Source organism: Zosterops lateralis (assembly GCF_965231275.1).
Source record: "Zosterops lateralis genome assembly, chromosome: 38".
NCBI lineage: Eukaryota > Metazoa > Chordata > Aves > Passeriformes > Zosteropidae > Zosterops > Zosterops lateralis.
In genome coordinates this window covers 139,103-152,369 of record NC_139798.1, presented here as the reverse complement: position 1 = coordinate 152,369, position 13,267 = coordinate 139,103, and the positions used below count along the sequence as shown (strand labels likewise).

Genomic DNA, 13,267 nt, shown 5'->3' with positions numbered 1-13,267 from the left:
CAAATTTTGAGTTAAAATCCCCCAAATCCCCAAATTTCAGACTGGGACCCCCAAATTTCAGTTCCAACCCCCAAATTTTGGGTCAAAATCCCCAAATTTTTAATCAAAATCCCAAAATTTCCTCTCGGGACCCCCAAATTTGGAACTGAAATCCCCCAATTTTGGGTCAAAATCCCCAAATTTGGGCCCAAATCCCCCAATTTTGGCCTCGGAGTCCCCAAATTTTGGGTCAAAATCCTCCAATTTTGGTCCAGGACCCCAAATTTCCCACCGGGACCCCAAATTTTGGGTGAAAATTCCCCAATTTTGGATCAAAACCCCCAAATTTCACACCGGGACCCCAAATTTTGGGCTGAAATCTCCAAATTTTGGGCGAAAATCCCCAAATTTCAAACCGGGAGCCCCAAATTTCTCCTCCAGACCCCAAATTTTGGGTTGAAATCCCCAAAATTCGGGTCAGGATCCCCAAAAATTGGATCAAAATCCCCAAATTTCGAACCAGGACCCCAAAATTTCGGCTCGGGATCCCAAATTTGTGATAAAATCCCCCAATTTTGGCCTCGGAGTCCCCAAATTTTGGGTCAAAATTCCCCAATTTTGGTCCAGACCCCAATTTTCAAATCAGGAGCCCCAAATTTTGGGTGAAAATCCCCAAATTTGGGTCAAAATCCCCAATTTTTGTGTCAAAATCCCCAAATTTCCTCTTCGGACCCCAAAATTTCGGCTCTGGAGCCCCAAATTTGGGTCAAAATCCCCAAATTTTGGGTCAAAATCCCCAATTTTCGTGTCAAACCCCCCAATTTTTTACTCGGGACCCCAAATTTTGGGTCAAAATCCCCAAATTTTGGATTAAATCCCCAAAATTTCCTTTCGGGATCCCCAAATTTTGGGTCTAAACCCCCAAATTTTGAGTTAAAATCCCCCAAATCCCCAAATTTCAGACCGGGATCCCCAAATTTCAGTTCCAACCCCCAAATTTTGGGTCTAAATCCCCCAATTTTTAATCAAAATCCCAAAATTTCCTCTCGGGACCCCCAAATTTTGAACTGAAATCCCCCAATTTTGGGTCAAAATCCCCAAATTTGGGCCCAAATCCCCCAATTTTGGCCTCGGAGTCCCCAAATTTTGGGTCAAAATCCTCCAATTTTGGTCCAGGACCCCAAATTTCACACCGGGACCCCAAATTTTGGGCTGAAATCTCCAAATTTTGGGTGAAAATCCCCAAATTTCAAACCGGGAGCCCCAAATTTCTCCTCCAGACCCCAAATTTTTGGGTTAAAATCCCCAAAATTTGGGTCAGGATCCCCAAAAATTGGATCAAAATCCCCAAATTTCGAACCAGGACCCCAAAATTTCGGCTCGGGATCCCAAATTTGTGATAAAATCCCCCAATTTTGGCCTCGGAGTCCCCAAATTTTGGGTCAAAATTCCCCAATTTTGGTCCAGACCCCAATTTTCAAATCAGGAGCCCCAAATTTTGGGTGAAAATCCCCAAATTTGGGTCAAAATCCCCCAATTTTGGGTCAAAATCCCCAAATTTCCACTTGGGACCCCCAAATTTTGGGTGAAAATCCCCAAATTTGTGTCAAAATCCCCAATTTTTGTGTCAAAATCCCCAAATTTCCTCTTCGGACCCCAAAATTTCGGCTCTGGAGCCCCAAATTTGGGTCAAAATCCCCAAATTTTGGGTCAAAATCCCCAATTTTCGTGTCAAACCCCCCAATTTTTTACTCGGGACCCCAAATTTTGGGTCAAAATCCCCAAATTTTGGATTAAATCCCCAAAATTTCCTTTCGGGATCCCCAAATTTTGGGTCTAAACCCCCAAATTTTGAGTTAAAATCCCCCAAATCCCCAAATTTCGGACCGGGACCCCCAAATTTCAGTTCCAACCCCCGAATTTTGGGTCTAAATCCCCCAATTTTTAATCAAAATCCCAAAATTTCCTCTCGGGACCCCCAAATTTTGAACTGAAATCCCCCAATTTTGGGTCAAAATCCCCAAATTTGGGCCCAAATCCCCCAATTTTGGCCTCGGAGTCCCCAAATTTTGGGTCAAAATCCTCCAATTTTGGTCCAGGACCCCAAATTTCCCACCGGGACCCCAAATTTTGGGTGAAAATTCCCCAATTTTGGATCAAAACCCCCAAATTTCCCACCGGGACCCCAAATTTTGGGCTGAAATCTCCAAATTTTGGGTGAAAATCCCCAAATTTCAAACCGGGAGCCCCAAATTTCTCCTCCAGACCCCAAATTTTGGGTTGAAATCCCCAAAATTCGGGTCAGGATCCCCAAAAATTGGATCAAAATTCCCAAATTTCGAACCAGGACCCCAAAATTTCGGCTCGGGATCCCAAATTTGTGATAAAATCCCCCAATTTTGGCCTCGGAGTCCCCAAATTTTGGGTCAAAATTCCCCAATTTTGGTCCAGACCCCAATTTTCAAATCAGGAGCCCCAAATTTTGGGTGAAAATCCCCAAATTTGGGTCAAAATCCCCAATTTTTGTGTCAAAATCCCCAAATTTCCTCTTCGGACCCCAAAATTTCGGCTCTGGAGCCCCAAATTTGGGTCAAAATCCCCAAATTTTGGGTCAAAATCCCCAATTTTCGTGTCAAACCCCCCAATTTTTTACTCGGGACCCCAAATTTTGGGTCAAAATCCCCAAATTTTGGATTAAACCCCCAAAATTTCCTTTCGGGAGCCCCAAATTTTGGGTCTAAACCCCCAAATTTTGAGTTAAAATCCCCAAAATCCCCAAATTTCGGACCGGGACCCCCAAATTTCAGTTCCAACCCCCAAATTTTGGGTCAAAATCCCCAAATTTTGGGTAAAAAGATCCAAATTTTGGGTAAAAACCCCTCAAAATTCAGCTCAAAATCCTCAATTTTTGTGTCGAAAGCCCCAAATTTTGACTCGGGCCCCCCAATTTGGGCTGAAATCCCCAAATTTTGGGTCAAAACCCCCAAATTTTGGATCAAAACCCCCGAATTTCCCACCGGGAGCCCCAAAAATTGTGTCAAAATCCCCAAATTTTGGGTCAAAAAATCCAAATTTTGGTTCAAAACCCCCGAATTTCCTCTCGGAGCCCCAAAAATTGGGTCAAAAATTCTGAATTTTGGGTCAAAAAATCCGAATTTTGTGTCAAAATCCCCCAATTTTGGCCTCCGGGAGTTTTATTTTATTTATTTTTTTTTTTTTTTTTCCTTTCCCCTCCCCCCTCGCCACGTCCCCGTCCCGCCCCTCCCCCACCCGCCCCTCCCCCACCCGCCCCCGCCTTTTTTTCCCTTTTTTTAAAATTTTTTTTTCGCTTTTTTCCCGTTTTTTTTTTTGGGCCGAAAGTTCCGGGTTTTGTGGGGTTTTTTTTTGTCTAAAAATAAAATTAAAAATAAAAATAAAGAATTGCGGGGGTGGGGGAGGGGCGGGACGTGGCCGCGGGGGCCCCTCCCCCCACCCGGCCTTTTTTAAGTAAAAAAAATCGGATTTTTTGACTCAAAAAAAGCCAAAAAAATTACAAAAAATTCCAAAAAAAATAAAAATTAAAAAAAAAAAAAAAATCCCAGAATAATCCGATTTTTTAACCCAAACAAAACCCAAAAAGTCCCAAAAAATCACAAAAAAATTCCCAAAAAATAAAAAAGCCCTAAATAAGCCCTAAAAAAAATCCCAAAAAAAACCCCCAAAACATCCCAAAAAAAATCCCAAAAAAATCCCAAAAAAAATCCCCAAAAAAATACAGAAAAATCCCAAAAAAGCCCCCAAAAAATCCGAAAAAAAATCCCAAAAAAGTCCCAAAAAATCCCAAAAAAATCCCCCCAAAAAAATCACAAAAAAACCCAAAAAAACCCAAAAAAATCCCCCAAAAAGTCCCCAAAAAGGTCCAAAAATCGACCCAAAAAAGGGCAAAAAAAAGTTTAAAAATCGCCCCAAAAATTTGTTCAAAAAGTGCAAAAAATTGGCCCAAAAATGCAAAAAAAAATTGCCTTAAAAAGGTCCAAAAATGGTCAAAAATTGACCAAAAAATGGAAAAAAATTGCCCCACAAAGGTTTTAAAAATGGTCAAAAATTGGCCCAAAAAACGCAAAAAAAATTGGCCCAAAAAGGTCCAGAATTGCCTCCAAAAAAGGCCAAAAAAAGCCCAAAAATTTGCCTTAAAAAGGTCCAAAAAGTGCCAAAAATTTGCCCAAAAAATGCCAAAAAAATTGCCCCAAAAAGGTCCAAAATTACCCCAATAAAGGGCAAAAAAAGTCAAAAAATTTGCCTTAAAAAGGTCCAAAAATGCCCCAAAAAAAGACCCAAAAAAAGCCAAAAAATTGGTCCAAAAAGTGCCAAAAAATGGCCCAAAAAAAGCCAAAAAAATCACCCCAAAACGGTCCAAAAAATGCCCCAAAAAAGGCCAAAAAACACAAAAAAATTTGCCACAAAAAGGTCCAAAAATGCCAAAAATTGGCCAAAAAATATTTTAAAAAATCGTCCCAAAAAGGCCAAAAAGGTCAAAAAAATGGCCAAAAAAAAGCCAAAAAAGTCGCCCCAAAAGGCCCAAAAATCGACCCAAAAAATGTTTTAAAAATCCCCCAAAAAGGTCCAAAATTACCCCAAAATTGGCCAAAAAAAGGTTTAAAAATTGCCCCAAAAAGGCCCCAAAAATGCCCAAAAATTTGGCCCAAAAATGCAAAAAAATCACCTCAAAAAATGTTTAAAAATCGCCCCAAAAAGGTCCAAAAATGCCCCAAAATTGGTCAAAAAAAAGCCAAAAAAATTGGCCCAAAAAATCCAAAATTACCCCAAAAAAGCCCAAAAAAATTGCCCCAAAAAGGTCCAAAAAGGCCCAAAAAAAAGGCCAAAAAAAGTTTAAAAATCGCCCCAAAAAGGTCCAAAAATGCCCCAAAATTGGCCTAAAAATGTGAAAATATCAGCCCAAAAAATGCCAAAAAAATGCCAAAAAATTGCCACAAAAAAGGCTCAAAAAATGCCAAAAATTAACCCCAAAATATGTAAAAAAATCACCCAAAAAAAGGTTCAAAAATGCCTCAAAATTGGCCAAAAAAATGCAAAAAAATTGCCCCAAAAAGTGCCAAAAATTGGCAAAAAAAAGGTAAAAAAAAGGTCCCAAAAAGGCCCAAAAATGCCCCAAAAAAAGACCCAAAAAAATCCCAAAAATTTGCCTTAAAAAGGTCAAAAAATTGCCAAAAATTGGCCCAAAAAAATGCCAAAAAATTGCCACAAAAAAAGTCCAAAAATGCCCAAAAAAAGGCAAAAAAAAGTTTAAAATTCGCCCCAAAAAGGTCCAAAAATGCCCCAAAATTGGCCCAAAAAATGCAAAAAAATTTGTCCCAAAAAGGCCCAAAAAGGCCCCAAAAAAGGCAAAAAAAAGTCAAAAAATTTGCCTTAAAAAGGTCCAAAAAGTGCCAAAAATTGGCCCAAAAAACGCAAAAAAAATTGGCCCAAAAAGGTCCAAAAAGGCCCCAAAAAGAGGCAAAAAAAAGTTTAAAAATTGCCCCAAAAATTTGCCCAAAAAGTGCCAAAAATTGGCCCAAAAAAGCCAAAAAAATCACCCCAAAAAGTGCCAAAAATTGGCCCAAAAAAAGCAAAAAAATCGCCCCAAAATGCCCCAAAATTGGCCCAAAAAATGTAAAAAAAATTGCCTCAAAAGGTCGAAAATTACTCCAAAAAAAGGCAAAAAAAAAGTCAAAAAATTTGCCTTTAAAATGTCCAAAAAGTGCCAAAAATTGGCCCAAAAAAAGCCAAAACAATTGTCCCAAAAAGGTCCAAAAAGGCCCCAAAAAAGGCCAAAAAAAGCCAAAAAATTTGCCTTAAAAAGGTCCTAAAAGTGCCAAAAAATGGCCCAAAAAATGACAAAAAATGCAAAAAAAAAAAACCCAGAAAAAAACAGGAAAAAATCCCAAAAAAATCCCTAAAAATCCCAAAAAATCCCAAAAATCTCCAAATTCCCCAAAAAATGTAAAAGTGCTGAAAATCCCCCAAAAAAAGGCCTTGGGAAAGTTGTAAAAACTCAAAAAAATATTCAAAAAAAAAGGCCAAAAAACCCTCAAAAAAGTCTTAAAAAAAACCAGAAAAAAATCCCAAAAAAATCCCCAAAAAATCCCAAAAAACCCCCCAAAAATCCCAAAAAATCCCAAAAAATCCCAAAAAATCCCAAAAAATCCCAAAAAATTCCCAAAAAAATCCAAAAAAATCCAAAAAAAATCCCAAAAAAATCCAAAAAAAATCCCAAAAAATCCCCAAAAAAATCCAAAAAAATCCCAAAAAATCCCCAAAAAATCCCAAAAAATCCCAAAAAAATCCCCAAAAATCCCAAAAAAATCCCCAAAAAAATCCCAAAAAATCCCCAAAAAAATTCCCAAAAAATCCCAAAAAAATCAAAAAAAAAAAAAAATCCCAAAAAATCCCAAAAAAATCACAAAAAAAAGTCAAAATAATAAAAAAAAATCCAAAAAAAATCCCAAAAAATCCCAAAAAACCCCCAAAAAATCCGAAAAGTCCTAAAATCCCCCCAAACCCCCAAATTTCCCCAAAAAATCTTTATTTTTCCCCCGTGCAGGCGTGGCTGCAGCAGTACGGGTACCTCCCCCCCGGCGATCTCCGTGCGCGGCCCCGCGCGGCCCCGGCCTCGCTGTCGGCGGCGCTGGCGGCCATGCAGAGCTTCTACGGCCTCAAGGTCACCGGCACCGCCGACCCCGACACCATTCGGTGCGTTTGGGGTCAAATCCGGGGGTTTGGGGGTCAATGGGATCCATGTTGGGGTCAACGAGACCCATTTTGGGGTCATCGTTGGGTTTTGGGGTCAATGGGATCCAATTTGGGGTCAACGTTGGGAGTTTTGGGGTCATCGTTGGGTTTTGAGTCAATGGGATGGAGAAACGTCCATTTATTGGGTCATTGTAGGGTTTTGGGGTCAATGGGGTCTAGTTTGGGGTCATCGTTGTGTTTTGGGGTCATCGTTGGGTTTGGGGTCATTGTTGGGTTTGGAGTCAATGGGATCCATTTTGGGGTCAATGGAGTCAGGTTTGGGGTCAACGTTGGGAGTTTTGGGGTCATCGTTGGGTTTGGGGTCAATGGGATCCATGTTGGGTCAATGGGATGGGGAAACGTCCATTTATTGGGTCATCATTGGGGTTTTGGGGTCATTGTTGGGTTTGGGGTCAATCAGACCCACTTTGGGGTCAATGGGACCAAAAATTGTCCATTTTTGGGTTTGGGGTCAATGGGATCCAGTTTGGGGTCAGTGGGTGGGGTTTGGGGTCAATGGGGTCAGTGGGGTCAGTGGGGTCAGTGGGGTCAGTGGGGTCAGTGGGGTCAGTGGGTGGGGTCAGTGGGGTCAGTGGGGTCAGTGGGGTCAGTGGGGTCAGTGGGGTCAGTGGGTGGGGTCAGTGGGGTCAGTGGGGTCAATGGGTGGGGTTTGGGGTCAATGGGGTCAGTGGGGTCAGTGGGGTCAATGGGGTCAGTGGGGTCAGTGGGGTCAATGGGGTCAGTGGGGTCAGTGGGGTCAATGGGTGGGGTTTGGGGTCAGTGGGGTCAATGGGGTCAATGGGGTCAATGGGGTCAGTGGGGTCAGTGGGGTCAGTGGGGTCAATGGGGTCAGTGGGGTCAATGGGGTCAATGGGGTCAATGGGGTCAATGGGGTCAATGGGTGGGGTTTGGGGTCAGTGGGGTCAGTGGGTGGGGTCAGTGGGGTCAGTGGGGTCAATGGGGTCAGTGGGGTCAGTGGGGTCAGTGGGGTCAATGGGGTCAGTGGGTTCAGTGGGTGGGGTTTGGGGTCAGTGGGGTCAGTGGGTGGGGTTTGGGGTCAGTGGGGTCAGTGGGTGGGGTTTGGGGTCAATGGGGTCAGTGGGGTCAGTGGGGTCAGTGGGGTCAATGGGGTCAGTGGGGTCAGTGGGGTCAATGGGGTCAGTGGGGTCAGTGGGGTCAGTGGGGTCAGTGGGGTCAGTGGGGTCAATGGGGTCAGTGGGGTCAATGGGTGGGGTTTGGGGTCAATGGGGTCAGTGGGGTCAGTGGGGTCAATGGGGTCAATGGGGTCAATGGGGTCAGTGGGGTCAGTGGGGTCAATGGGGTCAGTGGGGTCAGTGGGGTCAGTGGGGTCAATGGGGTCAATGGGGTCAGTGGGGTCAGTGGGTGGGGTTTGGGGTCAATGGGGTCAGTGGGGTCAGTGGGGTCAGTGGGGTCAGTGGGGTCAATGGGGTCAATGGGGTCAGTGGGGTCAGTGGGTGGGGTTTGGGGTCAATGGGGTCAATGGGGTCAGTGGGGTCAGTGGGTGGGGTTTGGGGTCAATGGGGTCAGTGGGGTCAGTGGGGTCAGTGGGGTCAGTGGGGTCAGTGGGGTCAATGGGGTCAGTGGGGTCAGTGGGGTCAGTGGGTGGGGTTTGGGGTCAATGGGGTCAGTGGGGTCAGTGGGGTCAATGGGGTCAGTGGGGTCAGTGGGGTCAGTGGGTGGGGTCAGTGGGGTCAGTGGGGTCAGTGGGGTCAATGGGGTCAATGGGGTCATTGGGGTCAGTGGGGTCAGTGGGTGGGGTTTGCGGCCCCGGCCTCGCTGTCGGCGGCGCCGGCGGCCATGCAGAGCTTCTACGGCCTCAAGGTCACCGGCACCGCCGACCCCGACACCATTCGGTGCGTTTGGGGTCAAATCCGGGGGTTTGGGGGTCAATGGGACCAAAAAACGTCCATTGTTGGGTTTTGGGGTCAATGGGATCCAGTTTGGGGTCAACGTTGGGAGTTTTGGGGTCATCGTTGGGTTTTGGGGTCAATGGGATGGAGAAACATCCATTTATTGGGTCATTGTTGGGTTTTGGGGTCAATGGGGTCTAGTTTGGGGTCATCGTTGGGTTTGGGGTCATCGTTGGGTTTGGGGTCAATGGGGTCCATGTTGGGGTCAACGGGACCGATTTTGGGGTCGTTGTTGGGTTTGGAGTCAATGGGATCCATTTTGGGGTCAATGGAGTCAGGTTTGGGGTCATCGTTGGGAGTTTTGGAGTCAACGTTGGGTTTGGGGTCAATGGGATCCAGTTTGGGGTCAGTGGGGTCGGGTTTGGGGTCAACGGGAACCAATTTGGGGTCAATGGGATCCATTTTGGGTCAATGGGGTGGAGAAACGTCCATTTTTTAGGTCATTGTTGGGTTTGGGGTCAATGGGATCCATTTTGGGGTCAATGGAATCAGTCTTGGGGTCATCGTTGGTTTTGGGGTCAATGGGATCCATGTTGGGGTCAACAGGGTCAACTTTGGGGTCATCGTTGGGTTTGGGGTCAATCCAATGAGGTTTGGGGTCAATGGGACCAAAAAACGTCCATTTTTGGGTTTGGGGTCAATGGGATCCATGTTGAGGTCAACGGGATCAGTCTTGGGGTCGTTGTTGGGTTTTGGGGTCAATGGGATGGAGAAACGTCCATTTTTGGGGTCATCGTTGGGTTTGGGGTCAATGGGATCCATGTTGGGTCAATGGGATGGAGAAATGTCCATTTATTGGGTCATTGTTGGGTTTGGGGTCATTGGAATCCATGTTGGGTCAATGGGGTCAGGTTTGGGGTCATTGTTGGGTTTGGGGTCAATGGGACCCATTTTGGGTCAATGGGGTCAAGTTTGGGGTCAATGGGATCAAGAAATGTCCATTTTTTAGGTCATCGTTGGGTTTTGGGGTCATTGTTGGGTTTGGGTTCAATGGGGTCCATGTTGGGTCAATGGGGTGGAGAAACGTCCAGTTTTTAGGTCATTTTTGGGTTTGGGGTCAATGGGATCCAATTTGGGGTCAACATTGGGAGTTTTGGGGTCATCGTTGGGTTTGGGGTCAATGAGATGCAGAAACGTCCATTTATTGGGTCATCGTTGGGTTTGGGGTCATTGTTAGGTTTGGGGTCGTTGTACTGGTTTGAACTGGTTTATACTGGTCCACACTGGTCCATACTGGTTTATACTGGTCCACACTGGTCCATACTGGTCCACACTGGTCCATACTGGTCCATACTGGTCCACACTGGTCCATACTGGTCCACACTGGTCCACACTGGTTTGAACTGGTTTCTCCCCGCAGGGCGATGCTCCGGCCCAGGTGCGGCGTCCCCGATAAATTCGGGGCTCAGGTGAAGGCCCAGGTGAGGCGGCGCCGCTTCGCCCTCCAGGGGCAGCGCTGGGAGCAGCCCGAGATCACCTACAGGTGAGGGACACCTGGGACAGGTGAGGGGACACCTGGGACAGGTGAGGGGACACCTGGGACACCTGGGGACACACCTGGGGACAGGTAACACACCTGGGGCAGTGCTGGGAGCAGCCCGAGATCACCTACAGGTGAGGGACACCTGGGACAGGTGACACACCTGGGACACCTGGGGACAGGTGACACACCTGGGACACCTGGGACACCTGGGGACACCTGGGACACAGCTGGGGACACCTGGAGACGCCTGGGACACACTTGGGGACACCTGGGGACAGGTGACACACCTGGGACAGGTGAGGGGACACCTGGGGACACCTGGGACACACCTGGGGACACACCTGGGGATTACAGTGCCACACTTGGGGTTACCTGGGACACACCTGGGGGTTACAGTGACACACCTGGGGATACCTGGGGATTACCTGGACACACCTGAATGTTACCTGTCGCCCTCCCAGCGTCCAGAACTACACCCCCAAGGTGGGCCAGGCGGCCACGCTGCCGCCATCCGCCGCGCCTTCGCCGTGTGGGCGTGGCCACCTGGGACACACCTGGGGACACACCTGGGGATTATAGTGACACACCTGGGGTTATGTGTAACTACATGAGGGTTACCTGGGGATTACTGGGACACACCTGGGGATACCTGGGGTTACCTGGGACACACCTGGACCCACCTGGGGGTTACAGTGACACACTTGGGACACACCTGGGGACACACCTGGGGTTACAGTGACACACCTGAGAGTTACCTGGGGTTACCTGTGACATACCTGGGGTTATGTGTGACCACATGAGGGTTACCTGGGCACAACTGGGGGTTATAATGACACACCTGGGGACACCTGGAGTTACCTGTGACCACATGGGGGTTACCTGGTGGTTACAGTGACAACCTGAGGACACACCTGGGGGTTATAGTGGCACACCTGGGGATACCTGGGACACACCTGGGGGTTATAATGACACACCTGGGGATACCTGGGACACACCTGGGGGTTATAATGACACACCTGGAGGTTACCTGGGGTTACCTGTGACACACCTGTGACACACCTGAGCCTCACCTGTGCACACCTGTCCCCGCAGCGTCCAGAACTACACCCCCAAGGTGGGCCAGGCGGCCACGCTGGCCGCCATCCGCCGCGCCTTCGCCGTGTGGGCGTCGGCCGCGCCCGCCCTGCGCTTCCGCGAGGTGCCGTACGCCGAGATCCGCTCGGGGGCCGCGCCCGGCGCCGACATCATGGTCCTGTTTGCCGAGGGCTTCCACGGCGACGCCTCGCCCTTCGACGGCCCCGGCGGGTTCCTGGCCCACGCCTACTTCCCCGGGCCCCACATCGGTGGGGACACGCACTTCGACGGCGCCGAGCCCTGGACGCACCGCGGGGACGACCTCAGCGGTGAGCTGGCAGGACCTGGGGGGGGTCAGGATTGGGATTTGAGCTTCCAGGACCCGGTTTTTGGAGTTAAAATGGGGTTTAGAGCTGCCAGGACCTGATTTTTGTGAGTTCAGGATGGGTTTGTATCTGTCAGGACCCGGTTCTGGTCATTTTGGATGAGTTTGAAGCTGCTAGAACCTTGTTTTTGGATGGTAGTTGGGTTTAGAGCTGCCAGGACCTCAAAGGGTCTCCATTGACTTTCCATGACCTTCCATAACCTTCCATGACCATCCATGACCATCCATGACCTTCCATGACCTTCCATGACCTTCCATCACCTTTTATGACCTTTTATGACCTTCCATGACCTTCTATGACCTTCCATGACCTCAAAGGGTCTCCATTGACCTTCCATGACCTTCCATGACCTTCTATGACCTTCCATCACCTTCCACAACCTTCCATCACCTTCCATGACAATCCATTACTTTCCATGACCTTCCATGACCTCCCATGACCTCAAAGGGTCTCCATTGACCTTCCTTGACCTTCCATGACCTTCCATCACCTTCCATGACCTTCCATGACCTTCCATGACCTTCCATCACCTTCCACAACCTTCCATGACCTTCCATGACCTTCCATGACCTTCCATGACCTTCCATGACCTTCCATGACCTTCCATCACCTTCCACAACCTTCCATGACCTTCCATGACCTTCCATGACCTTCCATGACCTCCCGTGACCTCAAAGGGTCTCCATTGACCTTCCATGACCTTCCACAACCTTCCATCACCTTCCATGACCCAACCTTGACCTTCCATCGCCTTCCACAACCTCCCATGACCTTCCTTGACCTCCCATGACCTCCCGTGACCTCAAAGGGTCTCCATTGACCTTCCATGACCATCCACAACCTTCCATGACCTTCCATCACCTTCCACAACCTTCCATCACGTTCCATGACCCTCCATGACTTTCCATCACCTTCCATGACCCAACCTTGACCTTCCATGACCTTCTATGACCTTCCATGACTTTCCATCATCTTCCATGACCTTCCATGACCTTCCACAACCCAACATTGACCATGAAGGGTCTCCATTGACCTTCCATGACCTTCCATGACCTTCCATCACCTTCCATCATCTTCTATGACCTTCCATGACCCAACCTTGACCTTCCATGACCTCAAAGTTTCTCCATTGATCTTCCATGACCTTCCATGACCTTCCATCACCTTCCATGACCTCCCAACCCCTCCCAGCCCCTCCCAGCCCCCCGTGTGACCTTCCAGGACCTTTCTCCCGTCAGGTAACGACCTGTTTCTGGTGGCGGTTCACGAGCTGGGCCACGCCCTGGGGCTGGAACATTCCAGCGACCCGTCGGCCATCATGGCGCCCTTCTACCAATGGATGGACACCGAGGCCTTCCAGCTGCCCGACGACGACCGCCGCGGCATCCAGCAGCTCTACGGTGGGGATTGCGGAAATTTGGGGGATTTTGGGGGGTTTTGGGGGGTTTTGGGGGAGTTTTGGGGGTTTTGGGGGGTTTTGGGGGTTTTGAGGGGGTTTTGGGGGGTTTTGGGGGGATTGGGGGAAATTGTGGTGGAAATTGGAGGAAAATTGAGGTAAAATTGGGGAAAATTTGGAGAAAAATTGGAGCAAAATTGCCGTAAAATTGGTTAAAAAAATGGACCAAAATCGCCCCCAAAATTGCCAT

General features: G+C 47.8%; 1 protein-coding gene across 1 annotated transcript in view; it reads left to right on the top strand.

Moving 5' to 3' along the window:
- MMP14 (matrix metallopeptidase 14) overlaps positions 1 to 13,267 on the top strand; it is a gene marked incomplete at both ends in the record, with an annotated part of 29,446 nt that overhangs the window by 1,211 nt on the left and 14,968 nt on the right. The window contains 4 exons of the mRNA XM_083882169.1: positions 6,560 to 6,708; positions 10,039 to 10,161; positions 11,254 to 11,564; positions 12,860 to 13,021. Of these exons, the coding sequence (XP_083738295.1) occupies positions 6,560 to 6,708; positions 10,039 to 10,161; positions 11,254 to 11,564; positions 12,860 to 13,021 (745 nt within the window). The remainder of the gene's footprint in view (positions 1 to 6,559; positions 6,709 to 10,038; positions 10,162 to 11,253; positions 11,565 to 12,859; positions 13,022 to 13,267) is intronic.